Genomic DNA, 23,137 nt, shown 5'->3' with positions numbered 1-23,137 from the left:
TCAGCATACCAAGCCCAACACAATCTCATTGCATTCCAATGTTTATAATTATCATTTTCAGATCAGAAAATGCTATTTGAGCTGCTGTTAGTGAATGGGTGAAGTTTCCATTAAGTCAGCTATGATTAGGGTAGGGAAATATTGTATCAATGAATTCCTAGAAAGATTGTAGACTGCTGTATTATTTAATTCTAGCAAGTTTAGATGCCCGTATATCTTAATATTTGGACATAACCAAAATATAAGGTATGTACTAATTTTGCACCACCAGTTTCGCATTTCAGAGGATTTCATTTAGTTTTGCTGCCGTACAATATCATCCACATATCAAGTTATGAAGGCTTTATGTAAATTTAGGAACTTTAAACTGCTTTTTAGTTTCCCTGTTTTTTCTCTCTCTTAAGAGACTTATTTCCCTTTTCGTGTGATATTGATGTCATTTTATTTTCAGGTGTTATGTACATAAACTAAGTTTCATTCTCAGTGTTACACAGACCATTTTCTGAATCTATACAAATCATCCATTAGTTTAGTTTATATACATGTACACTAGGCAGATCTTTTTAATGTTGAGAATTAGAAAATTACAAAAAAAGAAAGAAAACTCTTCCATTTGATCATGTGATATGAATCAAACCGCTCTTTTATGCACTTGGTTGAAGTTCTGTTAAGGCATGCAAGTTTGCATCTCCCTTTATTGCAACAAGTCACAGATGGATTAACCTTTATTTTTTACCCTGGTGGAGCGCCTGAACCTCTGTTGGCTGTGACTACCACACAACCATTCAATTGCATCAAGACACACACCCCTCTCCTCTGCTGCATTCCACCCCAAACTCTGAGCAGTGAGAGATTCCAGGGGTTCCAGCTTCCTTCCTTGGAATGAGGGACAGTGGATACTGTGGTGTTTTCACCCCCCCCCCCAAAGCTGGCTATCCATCATCTGCATAGAAACTTTTAATGAAGGGAGTTCTACTAATATGCAAGACCACCTGTCTGCTTATGAAACAGCTCACACTATTAGAAAGAATTGCTCTCTAAGGTCTCAGAACTTCACAATTCAGCAGATCTCCCTGATCCATTCTAGCTGCACCAGCATGACAGAGAAGAGGGATTTAGGCTGAGCTACAGTGACTCCCAATATCGAATCTATGAGGAAGCAGAACATGCTTGGGATAAAAATGTCAGTGCTACAATTCATCTCCCCCCCCCACACACTCTAGGACAAAACATTAAACATCAATATAAAAATAATAATTCTTAGTGATGAATATCCTGTGTGAGAAGCCTTTCTCTTTTAAAAAAAAGAAATGAAAGAATTAATTTTGAATCACTTACTTACAAAAATTAATGCTCTTTCTGCTAATCCAATCCCCTACAAGCTGTGCCCCCTGCAATATTGAATGGACAACCTGTGCTGTGCACTACTTCTTCGTGGATTTTGGGAACAGGGAGACTATTCCAAACTATGTCCAGATACAGGGAGAATGGGCTTGTACAGAAGGAGATAACTAGGCTGCTCCTCTACCCGAGGCAATTCCCTAAGCCTGCCTAATAGAAAAGCAAGGCCTCAGCAGAAAAACATTCAAAACAAAAAGTAGCTGTTTGATAATGCCAAAACATAACGTGATCCAGCCTAGTAATCAACTTTAGATTTTTCTAGGGAAATATATTCAAATGTTAATTTTTTACCTTCTTTTTAGCAGCTCCTTATTGTTCAGTTCTGGTTTCAAAGATTCTCAGAGTAAGAACCTCAATCACACCTGGTATCAGGAAAACAAGTAATGAGAGATCCAGATGGTACCAGCAGTAATTTGATGGCCTTTCATGCACTCATCTCTGGCCTTGTTTAGTGTCCTTGTTGAGGACCTAGCAATGGCATCTGAGGCAAGGCGTTAGGGCTGAATAACTGGATCTCAGTTTATGATGGAAGACCTGGTATGCCCTGAAGAAAAGGTGTGTGTTGAACAGTTCATGATGGATGTATTTATTTCCTTGGTAGGCAGCAGGCAGGTCGGTATCAAAACTGTAACATTAGTCAACATTTAATAAACAAGCGTATACATTTTGGGATGAAAATTCCAGCCTACTAAACCATTTTAGATTTTGCTAGGGAAATATAATCAAATGTTAAATTTTTACTTTCTTTTTAGCTGCTCCTTATTGTTCAGCTCAGGTCTAAAAATAATTATATAACATTTAGGGGAAAAGATACAGCTCAGTATCCCAGCACTGGAGGCCAAGATGGAGAAGATCTCCACAGCCACCAGGTTTTTCCCTTTGGTGCTTAGATAGGTTGGAACAAAAGACACCCAAACACTGCAAAACACCAACATGCTGAAAGTGATGAATTTGGCTTCGTTGAAAACGTCCGGCAGCTTCCGAGCAAAGAAAGCCACAATGAAGCTGACAAGAGCCAGCAGTCCCGTGTAACCAAGAACATGTTGGCCGAGCCTTCATTGCATTCCACGATGATTTCTTCGGGCAGAGAGTGCATGTCCCGATCTGGGAAAGGAGGGTTGCTACATAGCCAGACTATACAAATACTTGCTTGGATAAAGGAGCAGCCAAGAATGCTAGAGATGGAAAATCTTTTCCCCACCCATTTCCTCATCTTGGATCCTGGCTTGGTGGCCACGAAAGCCAGAACCACAGTGAGGGTTTTGGCCAAGACCGAAGAAACGGCTACTGAGAAGATGATCCCGAAAGCAGTTTGTCTTAGCGTGCAGGTCCATGTCTGAGGCTGGCCAATGAACAGCAAGGAGCAGAGGAAGCAGAGCAGGAGGGAGACGAGCAGCGTGTAGGTGAGATTCCGGTTGTTGGCTTTGACAATGGGAGTGTTCCGGTTTTTGATGATGATTCCAAGCACCAAGGCTGTGGTTGCAGAAAGAGCCAGAGCCAAAAGAGCCAAGCCGATGCCAAAAGCTTCTCCATAAGACAGGAAGTTTTCTCTTTTGGGAAGGCATTGGGTTTTCTCTTTGTTAGGATACTGATTTTCTTGGCAGTGGAAGCAATCATTCACATCTTGAAAGGGGTGGGGATTAATAAAAGTAGTTCAGTATTGCAGACAGTGGTTTTTCCCCCTAAAAAAATAAATGTTTAGGGGTACTCTCAATTTCCTACTCATTGAAATACTGCCCCTCAGTGAGGCCAAACTTAGATTCACAAAATGTTTAGGGGTACACCTGCATCCCCTCCAGGCCTGGGAGGATTGGAGCAGATGAGAGCATCTGAGGGTGAAAGGAGCCCCAAATGCACTAAGGGAGGTGACAGGAAAATGTTTTTTGGGGACCGGTTAAATCAGCAATTCCCCATCATAAACATGAGTGCAATAGACATAGATAGAATGCCCAGGATCCTGCCACCATCACCACCCCCAGGACACAGGCCTCGTGAGAGTGTAGGGAAAGTGGCACATTCCTCACAAAAAGAAGCAATTATGAAGGCAGCTAGAGAATCAGCAGATTTGCCATGGAAGGGCAAAGAGACCTTGTTTTTTATTATTTAAGCAGAGACACATTAAAGAAAAGAGGACACCTCTTATTTGTTCATACACAGTTGAAAACTAATAACATTTATTCAAGGAAATGCAGTCGTTCCTACCTGTCTAATTTGAAATCTTCCCTTCTGGACACGGAGCACATTCATAGCAACAAAATGGTTCCCCTTCTTTCCTTTGTCTGCTGTAACCTGGATGGCAGGGGTCATTGCACAAGGCCAGGGGAACCACCTACCCATAAGACAAAACACATTGCAGGTATTCTGTATTGTCCTCATCTTTTGCTTTTATAGTGTAATTATCAAAGTTTGATGCCTTTTCCTTTTACAGTGGACCCTCCGGATATGAACTTAATTTGTTCTGGGGGTCCTTACGTACCCCGAAAAGTCCACAACATGAGGCTCCGCTTCTGCACATGTGCACGGCACGATAGAGTGCTTCTGCGCATGTCCGTGCGGGGGAACCTGGAAGTATACACTTCTGGATTTGCTGCGTTCGCAACCCGAAAGTTACGTTACCCGAAGGTAACGTAACCCGAGGGTCCACTGTGCTATGCCACAGGACTGCTTTGCAGTATTAATAATTGTATTATAATTTTTTGTTGTTATAATGTAGCTATTATTGGATTGCATTTGAAAACTAATAAAAATTATTACCCCCAAAAAAATCAACTGTCCTAGCAGAGGTTAAACTTGACAGATTAGGGAGCTGAGTATTGTGGCGTAGGGACTTTGCCCCACAAAAGCGTGAAGTTTGTAATTGTATTACACAAAGAGGCACCACTGTGTAAATAAATTTGCAAAACAAGATTACCCAGGCATTTTTAATGTTGTGCTAAACTGTCAAACCAGACAGGAGCCAAGTAAAGCATTCATAAGTGGTCATTTTTTTACTTTTGTAATTTGTGTGTTATTTGGTATTTGTGTTTTTTTGGTGTTTTTTTTCTTGTTGTATAAATAAATAATTCTTTAAAAAAAATAATAACAACATAAGTGGTCATTCTATACAACATACAGTAATTCTTGACTTAAAAAAGAGAGAGAAATACTGTGTGACAAAATAAAAAAGACCTAGAACAATCTCCAGCAAATACAAACATTGTCTGACAAATTAAGATGCTGCAGAGATAAGTTTCTATGTTAGAAACCGAGGAGATAGAAATAAAATGGCAATATGCTAAAAAAAAAATCAAAAAAACATTGCTAATGAGCCTGGGAAATGGTTAGCTTACAAATGGAGAAAAGAAAAAGAAAGGAAGGTTATATTGAAATCACAAGAAGGGAATGCTATAATTACAGATACAACAGATGTGAAAAAGGCAGAGCTTCAGGGTTTTAAACCGAGGAACCACAGGTCACTGCAATGGTGTGTTCACAACCCAGACCTAACCAAGAAAAGACTCGATGCAGTTGACTATATTTCACTGATCAGAGTCTAAAGGATGATTAATATATATATATATATATATATATATATATATATATATATATATATATATGTAACTACAGATCTTAAAAGTAGCCATTGAGTCCTACCTGGTTAAAACTCTGGTGCCAAGTAATTATATTCTCATTAATGGAAAACTCTCTGCCCAGTGGAGCTTGGGGATCCATTTCCCCAACTTTCACTCTCAAGATGGACTTATTTGGGAACATCACCCAGTTGATAATATCAAAAATACTTTCCAGTTCACCATTCTCATTAAAAAAACATATTGTCCCCAGCACCGTTGTTAAATGAGATACTCCTTTGGAAAGGCTGAAGCTGCAGAGGAAGAGAGAGAAACTTAGATTTGACAGAAATGTAGAAAACTGTTGGTGGAATATATATATATCTATATCATATAAATGCCACTAATATCTATCTGAGATTTCCTGGATGCCCAGATCCAGGTTTGGAACAAGTACTCTTGACTGAGAGAAACCCAGTAGAGCAGAGCTTTCCAAATTGTGTGTCGTGACACATTAGTGTCCCGGCTGCAATGTGTAGGTGTGTCACATGACTGCTCCCCACACTCCTCCCGGGGCTGGAAAAAGGTTGGTTTAATCTCTAGTTTGCTAGTAAAACTGAATTACTGTGTCATGAAATGATGCTTGTCTAAAAAGTGTGTCACCAACAGGAAAAGTTTGTAAAGCTCTGCAGTATAGATTTAAAATCACAAAACATCCACCAAAGTGAAGTGTGGAAATATAGGCTGTTAGACCTTTAAAATGTGCCCTTGTGAGTGAGTTCCAAAGTCTCCCTCTTTCTGCAGCATGAAAAAAGACCACGTTTGTAAATTAAAAATGGTTTACTTAAAAACTCTTCAAAGGTCAGTTTCAAGTGCTTTTCAGTCAGAAAAGACCGTCAGTAAAACTTTAGGGTGAAAGTTTAGTTAAGGGTGAAAGTTCCTCCATTATTGCTACTGGAATACAAGAAAGGCTTGTCAGAGCCATGTGGTCTAAGCTTGGAGCAACCATAAGACCTCATGAACCACCTTTGCTCTTACAGAGCTACCAAGAAGCTGAGATCAGTGTTTGAAATGCTTCCCCTGAGAAATATTAGTCTCTTGCAGCCTGTTCTTTTGTAGCTTCCAACTGAGGAATATTCTTCAAGGAAAGCTTGCCTAAAACTGAATTGGTCATCTTTCCAAGAACATTCAAATACATGTTTCTTCTCCTAGGCATTTCAATAACACTTTTGATGGAGGATTTGGTGCCCACTGTTATTCATATTGTGGGCAATTGAGGTGCATCCAAGTGTGTGGAAAGGTCACCCATGACAAGTTTCCAAATGTGTCCAAGGGCTCTAGAAGGTTGACAAGCACTCATTTAACCACTGTGCCATTTTAATGGTCTCTGACTAAAGGAACAATTGTGGTGCTGGAGGAGACTCTTGAGAGTCCCATGGACTGCAAGAAGATCACACCTATCCATTCTTAAGGAAATCAGCCCTGAGTGCTCACTGAAAGGACAGATCCTTAAGCTGAGGCTCCAAGACTTTGGCCACCTCCTGAGAAGAGAAGACTCCCTGGAAAAGACCCTGGTGTTGGGAAGATGGAAGGCGCAAGGAGAAGGAGACGACAGAGGACGAGATGGTTGGATAGTGTTCTTGATGCTACCAGCATGAGTTTGACCAGGAGTGCCTGGTGTGCTCTGGTCCAGGGGGTCACGAAGAATCGGACACGACTAAACGACAACAACAGGCTACCTGGAGATAGACAGAAGATGAAAAAAATGAAGTTTTCTTTTTGTATCTTTCTCTAATATTTCTTTTGGTCTTCTCTCTCTCTCTCTCTCTCCCTCTCTCTCCCCAAATACCTAGGAGAGCCAGCCCCAGCTAGGGAGCACAATACTGTATTAGGGCACAATGCTGAGAATTCTCTTTCCTACTCCCAAACTCAACTTTGTACATATGCAGCCACCCACAAACTCATAATTATTCTCTCTCTCTCTCCTATTTACTTATTTTTTCACTCTCTTCTTATTGCCTCTTTCTTTTTCTTTTGTTCTTTCATTGGAGTCCTATGTCTGGTGCCTTTATTAAGGTCCAGAGATTGTAAGCTCATGGAGGTGGTAGATGGTTGATGGAGGACCCTGAGAGACAGGGTAATGTTGGTGAAATTTTAAAGGGGGTTCCTAGCCTGGAGGTTACCTTCACAGAAACTCAACAGAACAGGATGCAGACACCAAGTGAAGATATAGGCTTTTATTGAGCGGGACAGCCTCAAAAATAAGGAGGAGGCTGCAAAGAACCACATCCAAAGCAATGTTTTTTATATACTTTCAAATTACACACATGATTGCTATTCACTAATCGAAGGATCACAGCAATCTTAATAGATGCAACCCAATGTCATCATCCTGAACAAATCAAAACCATTTGGCGCTTCAAGCATTTGCAGACGATCTAGTACTGACATTACAGGAGCCAGAATCTAGTACCAAAAGAGTTTTGGAATTGATTCAAGATTTTGGCCAGGTTGCAGGATTTAAATTGAATAAACTAAAAACAAAGGTTTTAGAGAAAAACTTAACAGCGATTAAAAGAGAGAGGTTTCAGAATGTGACAGGTTTAACAGTGGTTAAGAAAGTGGAATACCTGGGGATTAACATGACAGCTAAAAATGAGAATTTATTCAAAGACAATTATGAAAAATGCTGGACGGAAGTGAAAAAAGATTTAGAAATTTGGTCAAATTTGAAGCTTTCATTGTTAGGCCGTATTGCTGCTATAAAGATGAATGTATTGCCAAGAATGCTATTTTTGTTTCAAACATTGCAAATTTTGGACAAAATGGATTGTTTCAAGAAGTGGCAGAGAGATATTTCTAGATTTGTCTGGCAGGGCAAGAAGCCCAGAATAAAATTTAAAATATTAACGGACGCAAAGGAAAGAGGTGGATTTGCCCTGCCAGACCTTAAACTTTATTATGAATCAGCAGCTTTCTGCTGGTTGAAAGAATGGCTACTCCTTGAAAACACAGACATTTTGGATCCGGAAGGTTTTAATAATGTATTTGGATGGCATGCATATCTGTGGTATGATAAGGTCAAAGCACATAAAGCATTTAAAAACCATATTGTCAGGAAAGCACTGTTTAATGTCTGGATAAGATATAAGGATTTGCTTGAAAATAAAACCCCAAGGTGGTTGTCACCGATGGAAGCGAAGGCTCAGAAAAAACTCAATATGGAGGCCAAATGGCTGAAATATGGGGAAATTTTGGAACAAGTGGGAGACAAACTGAAATTGCAGAGTTATGAAAAACTAAAAAACAAAGTACAAGATTGGCTTCATTATTATCAAATAATGAAGGCATACAATTTGGATAAAAAAATTGGATTCCAGGTGGAAAAATCAAAATTGGAAACAGAACTGTTAGATCCCAAAACTAAGACTTTGTCAAGGATGTATAACTTGCTGTTGAAATGGAATACGCAGGATGAAACGGTGAAATCTGTTATGATTAAGTGGGCTCAAGATGTTGGACATAACATTATGATGGCTGACTGGGAACAGTTATGGACCACAGATATGAAGTTTACGGCATGTAATGCCTTAAGAGAGAATATTATGAAAATGATATACAGGTGGTAGATGACACCAGTCAAGCTTGCAAAAATCTATCATCTGCCCGATAATAAGTGTTGGAAATGTAAAGAAACTGAAGGTACATTCTTTCACCTTTGGTGGACATGCCCAAGGATTAAGGCTTTCTGGGAGATGATATATAATGAAATGAAAAAGGTATTTAAATATACCTTCTTGAAGAAACCAGAGGCCTTTCTCCTGGGCATCGTAGGCCAATTGGTGCTAAAAAAGGATAGAACTTTCTTTATGTATGCTACAACAGCAGCAAGAATACTTATTGCAAAGTATTGGAAGACACAAGATCTACCCACCCTGGAAGAATGGCAGATGAAGGTGATGGACTATATGGAACTGGCAGAAATGACCGGCAGAATCCGAGACCAGGGAGAAGAGTCGGTGGAAGAAGATTGGAAGAAATTTAAAGACTATCTACAGAAATATTGTAAAATTAATGAATGTTAGAATGATGTTGGATAAAAAGTTAAGTGGTTTTTAGCTATAACGCTATAAGGAATATGAAAAAATGGATTATTAACAGGTAAAAATTTAATGGTATAATATTTTAAGATTAAAGACTAGGATAAACAAAGAGGGAAAGGATTTGCTGAACCAATAAATTGAATTGGAATACAAAAAAGGGAGGTGTGAGGAGGTCTGGGAAACAAGCAAATGAAAAATAAGTGATGGAAAGATGGAATTGTTTTTTAATTATTTTTATTTTGTATTTTTCTTTTTTCTTTTTTCATTCTGTAAAATCTTAAAAAATATCTTTTTTAAAAAAAACAACAAAACCATTTGGCGCTTCAGATCAACTCTCATCATAATATCATGTGATCACATATAGCCATATTTCCTTACTAAGACTTTGACTAATTTTCCTATTTGTTAAATATCTCCCAATATTCTTTTTTGTCTGGCTACAAAACAATTCAAGGTAAATCGTAATTGCCATAATTGCCATTTTTGCCTTAGTGTTCTGGAATGGACATTTGCTACGTACAGTACCTAAAAGCAGCTAGTACTGTACAGTAAAAGGTAGATAGGTCCAGGTCTTTTCAGTTTAGCTAGGCCATAGATTGAAAAGAAAATGGAACCACAACATGATGCAATATTACATTATTATTTTCTTCATCAGTAATGTTTGTCTCCCAGGGTGAGAGGAGAAAGTAACGGTTCCGGGTGAGAACCCAGGGGAGCTACACTCTGCTGTGGGTAGTAAGGGCTAAGAAGAGTCCACCCACAGAGGACTCTGTATTCTACCCATTCAATTTGTATTTTCTGTAGCAGCTATCACACTGTATTATGGAAAATAATAATAATAATCTCATTCTAAAAATAAGGATTCATGAGAGCTGAACTCTTTCTGTTGATCATCTCAACCAAACAAACCTTGAAACATTTAAAAAAGTATCCACATTTGAATATAATGATTTCAGTTGTTAGACTGATACTTAATTTTTTTCAACTGTTCTTTATTGTTCATTTCATGTCTCAAGATAATTATATAACATTTAGGGGGGAAGATACAGCTCAGCATCCCAGCACTGGAGGCCAAGATGGAGAAGATCTCCACAGCCACCAGGTTTTTTCCCTTTGGTGCTTAGATACGTTGGGACAAAAGATGCCCAAACACTGCAAAACACCAAAACACTTCCTAACTTCCAAATTGCTCCTTACTGCCTACGGTGGAGGAGGCGCTACCAGGCTTTCAAGTGACATGGTGTCAACTGCCTGCTGTAATGTTTCTACCACTTCTGACTTCTGTCTCTGTTCAGGACTAGAGCATATGCTGGCTTGCTCCTGTTCCTCCTCCTCCTCCTCCTCCTCCTCCTCCTCCTCCTCCTCCTCCTCCTCCTGTTTGCCACCACCACACACCTGGGTCCATGCAATCTTCATCTGCCTCCTGCCTGGAAGCCTCTTGAGATTGAGGCCACCACCATTCCTCCTCCTCATCTGGCCAGTCCCTGACAGATATGCTATATATGATGTGATATATCTGATGTCAGCTGCGGGACAGATAATGAGTGGCTGGACTGATGAGGGTTTGTAGATTCCATCAGCTGTCAGGAGCACCTACAAAGCCCTGTGCAAAGTGCTCTACAAGTGCTGGTGATGAGCTGATAGTTCAGGCCTGCAAATCAGCTTTCATGGTGCTATGGAAGCCCCAACAGTCAGCTGATCACAAAGGCTATCATAGCTCTGAGAGTACCAGTATGGAAGCCCCAATGATCAACTGATTGCAAGGGGTTGCAGAGTGCCATGTTTGGAGATTTTCAACCCCAATGATCAGCTGATCGTTCATGTGAGATAAATAGGTTCTCTGATGTCACTGTGATATCAGATGACTGAGAGATATGCTGCACCTAAAGATCCAGGACACCTTTCAGATCAAGTTCCCCACAAGATCACAAGATCAACCATGTTGTTTACAATATGGTCTTAGGCCTCAGAATTTGGTGGTGGTCAATCTAGTTAGAAAAATACAACCTACAGTTTTTCAGCACCAGAAGATAGAATTAAGAATATTTATGTAGTATTGCCTTACTTCTTTGGACATAACTTGTTCAGAATTGACTGCTATACAGTGGTACCTCAGGTTAAGTACTTAATTCGTTCCAGAGGTCTGTTCTTAACCTGAAACTGTTTTTAACCTGAAGCACCACTTTAGCTAATGGGGCCTCCTGCTGCTGCCGTGCTGCCGGAGCCTGATTTCTGTTCTTATCCTGAAGCAAATTTCTTAACCTGAAGCACTATTTCTGGGTTAGCGGAGTGTGTAACCTGAAGCCTCTGTAACCTGAAGCGTAGGTAACCTGAGGTACCACTGTACTGGAGTCTTGAACATTTTATACCTCATTGAGAAAGAGCCTAAATCACTGAATTAACAGATTTCTAAATCTAAATTTGATTATTGAATTTTAATTTAAAATTATGGTATGTCCATAATTGTCCATATGGTGTTAGTTAATATAATAGATAATTGATAAGCTTGATAAACTGACTCAATTTAAAGGTTGTGCAAAGTTTTATTCTACCTCTTTAAATTATTGGCTGCAAAGCAGTTATTCTTTTATTATAAATTTTCTTCTTTCACACAGTTTTCTAGGTGACTTTTCTCTCTCATTTTGCTGAGTCTCATTAAACTCTTATTGCTCCCTACTAAGGAGGACCAGCTGAGACTTTGGCTATGATGTAATAAACATCTTCCCCCACTGCACATCACCAAGAAGCAACAACCTAGCAAAGCTGATTAAGTCTCCTGTAATTATCAAAGAAATCACGATCATTTCTTTGACTCTCTGGGGAGTTCCAGTAGCTGCATGAAAACGATGAATCAAGACTTGCAGATACTATTAATATCTCCTGTGATGTTCAAAGCTTGGCCTTACACCAAGGGCTCTGTCAAACTAATCATTGATACTTTTTCCTGCAAAAATCTGGCTTTCGTAACCATCCCAGTGAGACTTTGCTGCTCAGTATCACTCAGATGAAAATGGGCAAAGAGATGAATTGTTGCCTACAAAATTCCTCTTGCTCCTACCATGCTCTGTGCAGGATGGTACTTTCCATGATGTTGGCGTCAGTGCTGCTTCCTCCAGATGAGTGCAAGGCTGTTGTTGCTCCATGTTCCATCAGTGACCCTCTTCCTATTCTTCACAAATATTTCCAGTCTGGAGATGTTGTTATTGCTGGCATTATGTCTCAAATCTATATAACTTCAAGCATAGCCTTCACTGAACTTCCTACACCTGAACTCTTCGATGATATTCTGTAAGGAAATATGTGTGTGTGTGTGTGTGTGTGTGTCCTTAAAAACTTTATTGTATATCTGTAATGAATATATTTCTGCATTTGACATATGATTAAGGTTATGCTCATTACACTAGTGGCCAAAATTGTGGAAAACTTTAGGAAAAGCTGTATTTCTAAGGTTTGGCAGCTCATAACAACAATACTAATGCCATGAAATTAAATATTGTTAGAAAGATCGTCTAATGCAGAATATAATGCCACAAACTGTGCTGAATAGCCCTGACCTGAATCCAAGTGAAAATCTGTGGAGCTGATTAAGAAACCATTTTAGTCAGAAGCAGCCAAGGAATAAAGCACAACTGATAGACGCAATAATGCAATCTTGGTTTCACATTATAACAACTGACAAACTGAAATCTTTGGTTTACTCCATGGGATGCCATTGTTGGGCTGTAATGGCAGCAAAAGAAATAATGAAAAGCTATGAAATACCTTTTATCATGGTTTTCTGTGTATAACATTTTTATCTGGGTATAACCGTTGAAAGAATAAGGATAATTCAACACTGTTGCATTATATTATCATTCTAATGCTATGTGTATCTGATGTTGTGAGCCAAAGATACAGAAATACTTTCCAAAATGTTTCCGTAATATTGGCCATGTGTGTATGAACTCCTACCACCCTTTTCCTTCCACGTCTCAGTCTCAGTCTCAGTCAGTTTTATTGCACATAGCCAAAGGCTGCCGCAATGTACACAGAATTATTTGACAATTAAAAGAAAATATACTGAATTGGTAAAAAAAAAGACTTAAAACATTTATATTATTAAAACATTACGTACTCTAAACAAAGCTATAAAAGTACCCCAATGTACAAATAAAAACATTAAACAGTAAAATTCATAAGCTAAAATCATCACATGGTCACGAATGTTAAAAACAATATCAATTAATACAGTGTGCAATTTATACTCAGAGTTTGGTGACAAAGATAGAGCATAGCCTGAGGTAGATAAATAGGATCAAATAAATTCATCTCCTTTACAGTTAATGGCTACCTTGGCTATATAATTTGCTCTAATTTTCCTAGCAGCAGTTGCAAAAAGTGCTACCCGCCAGGTCACATACTTATCTGTGTCTGCAAGGAGATATAACATCATATCAAGGGGGTTCTGGCCAGGGGACCCTGTCATTATAGGTACCAAAAATCTTTTTCTTGCATCATTATATAACGGACAGTGCAAGATATAATGCATAAGGTCCTCTACTTCAGAACATCCCCTAATGCAAACACGTTCGTTTTTTGGTATGCCTCTATGTCTCCCATCTCTATAAGCAGAGCTTATTGTATTTAGTCGTAGCTCTGTAAAAGCTTTTCGAAGCTGTGCAAAAGTCAATTCATTAAAATAAGAGATGTGTTCATTGACCTCTCTAAGTTTAAAATACAGTGGGGCGCATGTGGATGTGCACATAGAGTTTAGATCGTTTTTAGTTGCCACTGCCCTTATGGTTCGTTTAAAAATATTTTTCTGTGAATATAAGGGGAGTTCTTTAATCTCAGTCACTGAGAGATCATATTTGCCCATCAGTTGGGCAGCATGATGTACCCAGTTTTTAAGGGGTAATCCATTTGAGAGCTCAATCAGGCATTTTTTTGGTAGCCTAGTGTTATCCATCTGTTGAACTCTAAACCAGTAGCAGAGAATTCTTTTATCTATTTGGCTCTCTATGCTCAACATGCGAGTTTCCAACCTGACCATGGCAGATTGCACGTCTTTGGGTAAACCTAAAAGAACTCTTAAAAAATAATTCTGTGGGGGTTCCAGACCGGAGACCTTTGAGGTACCCCAAACCTCTGCACCATATAAAATCTGGGCCATTGTTTTTGCTTTATACACAGATAGAGCCGGGTTGACCAGATTTCCACCTTTACATGCAGCGAATTTCAGAATGGCTTTTGCTGATTTAAAGGCTTGCAATTTAATATTGGATAGCTGTGTATTCCAAGATGCCGTTTCTGAATAAATCAATCCCAGATATTTAAACGTATTTACTTGGTTTATGATGTGTTCATCCAGGTGCCAAACATGCTTTTTAGAACGCTTCCCAAATACAATGACCTGCGTCTTATCATAGTTTATAGATAAAGCATTCCTCTTGCAATATGAACTTAATTTTGCAAGCAGCCGTCTCAGGCCCACCTGGGTTCTAGATACCAGTACTAGGTCATCAGCATACATTAAAACTGAGAGTTTTTGGTCGAGAATTGTGACAGGGGCAAACTGTGGGCCCTCCAGTTCTTTAACCATGTCATTAATATAAAAATTGAACAGGAAAGGTGCCAAAATGCATCCCTGTTTGACTCCAGTAGTGGTCTTAATTCTAGCGGTGAGATGGCCAGCCAGATCCACCTTCCACGTAGTTCTGGTGTTTATGAGACATGGGGGCAGACCTGATAGCTCACACCCAGTTTGTGGTAAACTTTTTCTTCTTATACGGTAGGCTTATACCAATGTTCAGTTTTTTAAAAAAATAATTGCAAGGCAGTAAGAAGATAACATCCCCATTCACTTTGTTAAGGCTTTCTGCTCATTTACCATGGTGAGCTAAGGATTTCTTATTGAATATTTGACTTTAATCCAAGCAAAGTCATAATTCATTCAGACTTAGAGGTGATTTTATTGTAAGCTTTTGGTAACCAGACTTCCTCCTCCTCCTCCTCTGTAGAACAGAACTAGCAGCAATCAGGGCCAGGCTGCCTATGCGGTGGCAGGAGTTAGATATTCAGCGCAGCAAAACATCCAGGTTTCAATATTGTGTTTCAATATATCCACACACTTTCCTTCACTGTGGGAATGAAATCCATTTTTGTGAATGTGAACTGTTATGCACTATGTCGCTCTCCATACAGACCAATGACACAACTCTACCAGCATATCCTGGCTTTGGCATTTGCTGTGAAAGAGATAAATGAAAATCCCCAAATATTGCCCAATATCTCTCTGGGTTTCCACATCTACAACAGCCATTTCAGTCCAAGCTGGACCTACCAAGCCTCCATGGAACTTCTCTCTAGCCAAGAAAGACTCCTCCCCAACTACAAGTGTGATGTTCAGGAGACTCCAAAGGTGGTCATTGGGGGGGCAAACTCTGATTTACGTCTCCACATGTCAACCATCCTGTCTATGTACAAGATGCCAAGAGTAAGAGTTCTGCATGGAACATGGGTCATCATGAAAGCCATTTACAGTTGCCTTTGACTAAATCTCATTGGGTTGCATGCTGGTAATTGAATGGCAAAGTGGGCATAGGTTGGTATTTCTCAACCAAAAATGTAGGTTGTGGAAAATATGTCTGCTTCATTTCCAGACATCCTTAAAAACTCAGGTGGAATAATTCTTCATTGGACATTTTACTGCTGTTCAGGACTGTAATAAAACATCTGTGGCCTGTGGCACCACAACTGTATGTTTGCTATGCCTGCTGAAAAATCACTTATATCGAAATATTTTCCAAAATAACTTTAACATTTCCAAATCAACAGAGGTAAAGAATATGTGAATCCTTCAGATTAATCGATGTTGATCAAATTGAAATTGAAATCTGGATTTGCATTTAAGTGATATTCGATATCACTTTTTGGTATCGCTTTTCCTCTTGTTCAGAAGACATCTGAAGGCAGCCCTGTTTATGGAAATTTTTTAATGTTTGATGATTTATCGTGTTTTTAATATTCTGTTGGAAGCCGCCCAGAGTGGTTGGGCAACCCAGTCAGATGGATGGCATACAAATAATATTGTTGTTGTTGTTTAAAAAAATATGCATTTAGCTGCTGTATGGGTCTTCCCTTGTAATGAATGAAAGCATCCAAGCTGGTTTTAGCCACCAAATGTTCTCACCTGGTGCTCAGCAACAGCTGCATTTCACATGGATGTGGATTGGCTTGGTTTATCTGATGGGTGATAGTTGAGCATTATTTGTGCAAGGTTTGGGAAATCTGTTTTGATTTTATGGGGGGGGGATCCATAAACAAGCTCTTGTTGGTTAGCTCAGTGAAATTGTGGAGAATGGCCCTGAAATGATCATGGTTGTGATAGGAAGCACAGCCAAGTGAGAACGTGGCTCAATACTGCAGAAACAGATGATGTACCAATACTAACTATGGCAAAAGTTTGGAATTAGAACAGTCCAGATGGATTTCATATCATAACCTATGCAGAGGTGGTGGGAAATAGCTTTCCTCCATGGTTCTCTATCCTTCGCAGTTGACACAAGGAATCATCTAGGGTTCCAGAATTTATTCAGACGAGAAACCTTACATGCAGCAGGGGGAGAAAGCTTTATCAGGCTTTTCTTTGAACAAGCATTTACCAGTTATTTCCTTTACTTTTCTTTAGATGTGAAAAGCAGCCAATTCTTCCATAAACCTAACTGCAAAATTGCTATATTTGATGTGAAGTCATTAATAGCCAAGTATTTCCCAAATCTGTAGATTCTAAATTTATTTCTGTTTAGATTTTTAAACAGAAATAATGAAAAAGGCAAATCCTCCTGGTTAATATACAGTAGTACCTTGGGTTACAAGAACCTTTTAATGAGGGTGAAAGTGGAGAGCGCAAAATATGGTCTAAAGCTCAACATCAAAAAACCGAAGATCATGGCCACTGGTCCCATCACCTCCTGGCAAATAGAAGGGGAAGAAATGGAGGCAGAGAGAGATTTTACTTTCTTGGGCTCCATGATCACTGCAGATGGTGACAGCAGTCATGAAATTAAAAGACGCCTGCTCCTTGGGAGAAAGGCGATGGCAAACCTAGACAGCATCTTAAAAAGCAGAGACATCACCTTGCCGACAAAGGTCCGTGTAGTTAAAGCCATGGTTTTCCCAGTAGTGATGTATGGAAGTGAGAGCTGGACCATCAAGAAGGCTGATCGCCGGAGAATTGATGCTTTTGAATTCTGGTGCTGGAGGAGACTCTTGAGAGTCCCATGGACTACAAGAAGATCAAAGTGATCCATTCTGAAGGAAATCAGCCCTGAGTGCTCACTGGAAAGACAGATCCTGAAGCTCAGGCTCCAATACTTTGGCCACCTCATGAGAAGAGAAGACTCCCTGGAAAAGACCCTGATGTTGGGAAAGATTGAGGGCACAAGAAGAAGGGGACAACAGAGGACGAGATGGTTGGACAGTGTTCTCGAAGCTACAAACGACTAAACAAAAACAACCTCGGGTTACAGATACTTCACGTTACAGATGCTTCAGGTTACAGACGCCGCTAACCCAAAAATAGTACCTTGGGTTAAGAACTTTGTTTCAGGATGAGAACAGAAATCGTGCTCCGGCGGCGTGGCGGCAGCAGGAGGCCCCATTAGCTAAAGTGGTACTTCAGGTTAAGAACAGTTTCAGGTTAAGAACGGACCTCCGGAACGAATTAAGTTCTTAACCCAAGGTACCACTGTATACCATTTAAACAGAGACTGAAATCTGGTTTCGAGTCTAATTGGTGTTTTGATATCATCATTTGTTATCACCTTTCCTCCCTTGATTTTAACAATGACCCTCTTCAGCTCATCTATGGCTCTTCTCCTTTGACGACTAATGACATTCAAGCTCTTTTCACCCACTGGATATTCCCAGATGGGGCTCAGCAATACGAGGGGATCCTCCAGTTACTGCTGCATTTTCGTTGGGTGTGGATCGGTGTGCTTTTTCTCCAAGATGACACTGGAGAGAGATTTGTACAAAATATTCTCCCCATCTTTGCCCAGAAGGGTATCTGCTTTGATTTTATAGAAAGTTTCCCTAGGCTTACCTCTTCTGGTGAGTTTGATGAAATGGTGGAAGAAGGTTCGAAAACAATCAGCATTATTGTGGGAAGCACTGCCAATGCTGTGATTGTGCATGGTGAAATTCAAACAATTATGGTAATGAGAATGATACCCAAACTTGCAGAAACAAATGATGTGCCAATACAAGGAAATACAAAAGTCTGGATTATGACAGCCCAGATGGATTTCACCTCATTTCCCATTCAAAGAGGTTGGGACATCACATTCCTCCACGGGGCTCTATCCTTTGCAGTTCACTCTAAGGATCTTCCAGGATTCCAGAAATTTATTCAGATGAGAAACCCTACCTTGGAAAAAGAAGACCGTTTTCTCAAAGTTTTCTGGGAAGAGGCATTTAATTGTGGTTTCCCTGACCCTGCTTCAGAGAAGAAAGATGACAAATTCTGCACTGGGGAGGAGAATATTGAGAGCCTTCCTGGGTCTGTTTTTGAAACGAGCATGACAGCCCACAGCTACAGCATCTACAATGCAATCTATATTTTGGCACATGCTTTGCACACCATGCAGTCCCCCAAATTAAATTGCAGAGCAATGGCAGGTGGAGCAAGATGGAAACTTACAGATCAACAGCCATGGCAGGTAATGTTGTCTTCCTGTTAATACAGATGTCTGTAATCAACTCTGGAGCTCAGCCAAAGGGGGCACTTTTCTTGAATACCTCTGTCAGTAGGGGAAACTCACTGCGTGTCAAGGCCCTGAGCCCTCGCCCAGTTGTTGAATAATAAAACACATGGACACCAGTATTTTAGATTTGTGGTCTAAGTTCTATGAAATTTAGGCCAAGACTAACTGTAATTCTTAAAAGAACCACATCTTACCTTCACAATGAACATTGCTACAATTGAAATTAGCCTTCACAAAACAGTTAAATGAATATTGTGTTCCACAATGTCGAACTTTTGTATATCCTCATGAGCAGGGCTTTTTTCAGCCATAACTCAGGGGAACTCAGTTCTCTCCCCTCTCCAGGGGGCACCATTGCTATTCCAAGGGAACGAAGGGGGGGGGGTTTGTGGTGAGTTCCAGCCTCTCTTTTTCTAGAAAATAGTAGAGCTCATTAATTCGTTTTTCCTTTTTAGCTCCATCCATTTTGGATAAGCTTGATAAACTGACTCATTAAAAGAGACTCATTAAAAACACAGAGAGAAAGACACTAACATACATCTTTTAAGGAGACCATGAACTATACCTCTTAGATGTTAAAGATAAACACTCTATTTGTACAAATATTACTTATATTTAATTATTTTTGGCATCTTCATTTATTGCTTTTTTCCTCTTCAAACTTAGGTCCACCACTTTCTGGGAAGAGTTTCATTAAATAATAGTGCCGGGGAAGAAGTTTCCTTTGACCAAAATGGGAAATTAATAGCTGGATTTGATATAGTAAATTGGGTCACATTCCCAAATCAGTCATTTCTGAGAGCCAAAGTTGGAACAATGGACCCACAAGCTCCCCCAGAAAAGAGGTTAACCATTCATGATGATGGTATCATGTGGCCCAACTGGTTCAACCAGGTAAGAAGTTGTTCTGGATTTTCTCTAGTTTTTTGCTCAGTCCAAAATCTGCCTCACTGCAACACATTGAATCACCATCAATTATCAGACTAGATATACTAGAGAAAACACTTGTCTGTTCGAAAGAAAGCTATTGTGTTTCCAAGTCTCTTTGCAGAGGTATCTGAGCTGCAGAGTGTCACTAGTCCATTAAATTCAAAGTAGCCCAGTATGTCTTTTAATTAGAATATCCTTCCTTCCTTCCTCCTTTCTTTTTTCTTTCCTTCCTAGTATTTTGCATGCACGCACACTACCAATCCATTCTGGAGTTATTTGGCCCCAAATCAAGTGGGGATAAGGCAATGTTTGATTAGGGTTCTTAAAACTCCAATTGAACATACTGTCAGAAATGCTCTCCACCTTTCTTTAGACCATACTTCAGACCCCTGCAGTCAGGATTGGACCATTTACTCAGAGGTTAGTGAGCAGAGGGCTCAATCCTGCTCAATTTGATGGCACCCCAGGTCCAGGAGCAGCAGCAAGATTGTGCGCAACCTCGCTGCTGCTCCCGAGCTTCCCCCGACCCCAGCCTCCAGAGCAGGCAGCTATCCGCAAGCCTGCCGAGCGCAGCAGGAACTCCCGCCATGCTCCGAAGGCTTGTGGATGGCTGCCTGAAGCCCGGCGAGTGCAGCGGGAGTTGGTGCAGCGCTTGCCGGGCTTCAGGCTGCAGGCTGCTGTCCGCAAGCCTTTGGAGCACTCCGAAGGCTTGCGGATAGCTGCCTGAAGCCTGGAGAGCGAGAGGGGTCGGTGCACACCTACCCCTCTCGCTCTCCAGGCTTCAGGGAAAGCCTGCATTCACTCCATAGGATGCACACACATTTCCCCTTCATTTTTGGAGGGGGGAAAGTGCGTCCTATAGAGCGAAAAATACAGTAACTTGTAGGGCACATGCAGGTGATGAAGAAGGTAACTCTAGAAACAAATAGCACTGAAAGATTGCATCGAGAGCCAACGTTTATGTCAAAAATGCTTGAGCAATTTCTATAGTCATGAAATATTGACCCAATAAGCTTTCACCTGAACATTTTCTAATTTGATAGAGATTAGCACTGCCATGCTAATATCAGTAGAAATTTAAATACTTACTAATATGGCTTTCATAAAGGGAAATGTACTGGAGTTCCAATGCTATAATTAGTGCTGGATTAAAGGTCATCTTTAGAAAAAAGCACAAACCTCTAGCAAGCTATTGCTTTACTGTCGTTTTTATTATTTGAAGATAGGTCAGTGAGATGCAAACTCCTAAACAATTTCCTTCTTTCATTTATGAACAGGCACAACCCACTTCTCTGTGTAATGAGAATTGTCATGTAGGTTATAGAAAGAACAAGAAGGAAGGAAAGCCATTCTGCTGCTATGATTGCCTTCCGTGTCCAGAAGGGAAGATCTCAAACAAGGAGGGTAAGGAATACATCACACGCTTTAATTTTACCTGTGCATCAGAAGCTCCTTTCTCTAGTGGGAAAACAGTATGGAAGTAGCAAATATACATTCTGGCATCTCTTAGATGCACTGTGCCAATTTGGGGAAAGAAGACCTTTTTAAAAAATAAGATTTGTTTCTTCCTTTTTCATTTTCAGACATGAATGACTGTTTAGAATGCCCTGGAGATCAATATGCAAACAATGAACAGGATGGCTGCCTCCCGAAAGACAAAACATTCTTGTCTTATGGAGAACCGTTGGGGATCAGTTTGGCCACGTTGGCCCTCTTCTTTTCCTTCATCACAGCTTTGGCGCTTCAAATATTCACAAAGCACAGAGATACTCCCATAGTTAAAGCCAACAACCGCAACCTCACTTATATTCTCCTCCTTTTCCTCCTCCTCTCCTTCCTTTGTGCTCTGCTCTTCATTGGCCAGCCTGAGGAAGTGACCTGCCTCCTTCGGCAAACTGCTTTTGGCATGATCTTCTCAGTGGCAATTTCTTGCATATTGGCCAAAACTGCCATTGTGGTTCTAGCTTTCATGGCTACCAAACCAGGGTCCCGAATGAGGAAGTGGGTCGGGAAGCCACTGGCCAGCTCCATGGTTCTTTCCTGCTCCCTTATTCAAGCCACAATCTGTAGCATATGGCTGGCAACTTCTCCTCCTTTCCCAGACGTTGACATGGACTCAATGACTGAAGAAATAATACTAGAATGTAATGAAGGTTCCACTGTCATGTTTTATTGTGTCCTGGGATTCATGGGTTTGCTGGCCATTGTGAGCTTCACGGTGGCTTTCCTAGCTAGAAAGTTGCCTGACAGTTTCAATGAAGCCAAATTCATCACCTTCAGCATGTTGGTCTTTTGCAGTGTGTGGCTCTCCTTTGTTCCATCCTACTTGAGCACCAAGGGCAAATATATGGTGGCTGTGGAGATCTTCTCCATCTTGGCCTCCAGTTGTGGGTTACTGGGCTGCATCTTTACCCCCAAATGCTATGTTATTTTACTGAGGCCTGAGCTGAACAGCAGGGAGCAGCTAATAAGAAGACAGTTTTAAATAATCCAGAAGTCTGAATCATGCTTGTAATTCTAGGTGTCTGTTCTTGCTATTTTATTTACATGTATGTCATTAGAAATTAGGAATACTCTTGTCCCTAGAAATTAAAGAATCAACAAATAAAAAAAGAATTAACAGGTAAACAATAGTAAACAATAAAAAGATCTGGAGAAACCCCAAAGAGCTCCTTTAGGAGAAATTATGAGGACACAATCAGGGCAGTGGTGAATTGCTTGATTATTTCCATTACTGCCACTGACGAGGATCAGTACAGTGATACTTCTGGTTACCTACTTAATTCGTTCCGGAGGTCTGTTCTTAACCTGAAACTGTTCTTAACCTGCAGCACCACTTTAGCTAATGGGGCCTCCCACTGCTGTCGTGCCGCCAGAGCACGATTTCTGTTCTCATCCTGAAGCAAAGTTCTTAACCCAAGGTACTATTTCTGGGATAGCAGAGTCTGTAACCTGAACCGTATGTAATCTGAAGCATATGTAACCCGAGGTACCACTGCACTGATTCTGCGGCAATGCCTTTGAGCGCAACTGGCCTGGAACATTACTCTGTTTGCAGCAAAATGGGCAGCAAGACAGGGCGTGCTCCTCCCTTGTGATTTGTCCCTTCTCCTGTTTCTTTTTCATGCCCCTTTTAAATCTCAGCTCATTGGAAAGCGCCTTATGCAGCCACCCTGGTTTTCTTTTGATGCAGCCCCTTTCCTTTATTTTTTTGTTTGAATTGTTTGCACTTGTGTTTTCAACATCTCACCTTTATCAAACCCTCATCAACCTCTCTCTCTCTTTCTCTCTCTCTCTCTCTCTCTCTCTCTCTCTCAGTTTTCTGGCCAAGTGATCTCATACAGTGGTTCCTTCAGCTTTTTGAAAACAGCTATCTTAAATTCCAGGGACGCGGGTGGCGCTGTGGGTA

The 23,137-nt window shown here is 40.4% G+C and overlaps 1 protein-coding gene across 1 annotated transcript; it reads left to right on the top strand.

The window, feature by feature from the left end:
• The first annotated feature begins 12,125 nt into the window (after nucleotides 1–12,125).
• LOC128404252 (vomeronasal type-2 receptor 26-like) lies at nucleotides 12,126–22,213 on the top strand. The gene is made up of 6 exons (XM_053369745.1): nucleotides 12,126–12,340; nucleotides 15,236–15,527; nucleotides 17,893–18,753; nucleotides 19,465–19,692; nucleotides 21,006–21,132; nucleotides 21,312–22,213. Exons 1-6 carry the CDS (start codon nucleotides 12,126–12,128, stop codon nucleotides 22,211–22,213), a joined length of 2,625 nt encoding a protein of 874 aa, XP_053225720.1.
• Nucleotides 22,214–23,137: the final 924 nt, after the last annotated feature.

The sequence above is a fragment of the Podarcis raffonei genome, chromosome 16, assembly GCF_027172205.1.
Source record: "Podarcis raffonei isolate rPodRaf1 chromosome 16, rPodRaf1.pri, whole genome shotgun sequence".
NCBI lineage: Eukaryota > Metazoa > Chordata > Lepidosauria > Squamata > Lacertidae > Podarcis > Podarcis raffonei.
This window is presented reverse-complemented; position numbering and strand designations above follow the sequence as displayed.

Excerpts from the sequence above, each read along its gene's own strand:
- LOC128404252 (XM_053369745.1), top strand. The coding sequence starts at position 12,126 with ATGGTACTTTCCATGATGTTGGCGTCAGTGCTGCTTCCTCCAGATGAG. Across the intron at positions 12,341-15,235 it reads GAACTCTTCGATGATATTCT|ACCAATGACACAACTCTACC; the intron begins GTAAGGAAATAT and ends CTCTCCATACAG. Across the intron at positions 18,754-19,464 it reads CAGATCAACAGCCATGGCAG|GTCCACCACTTTCTGGGAAG; the intron begins GTAATGTTGTCT and ends CTTCAAACTTAG.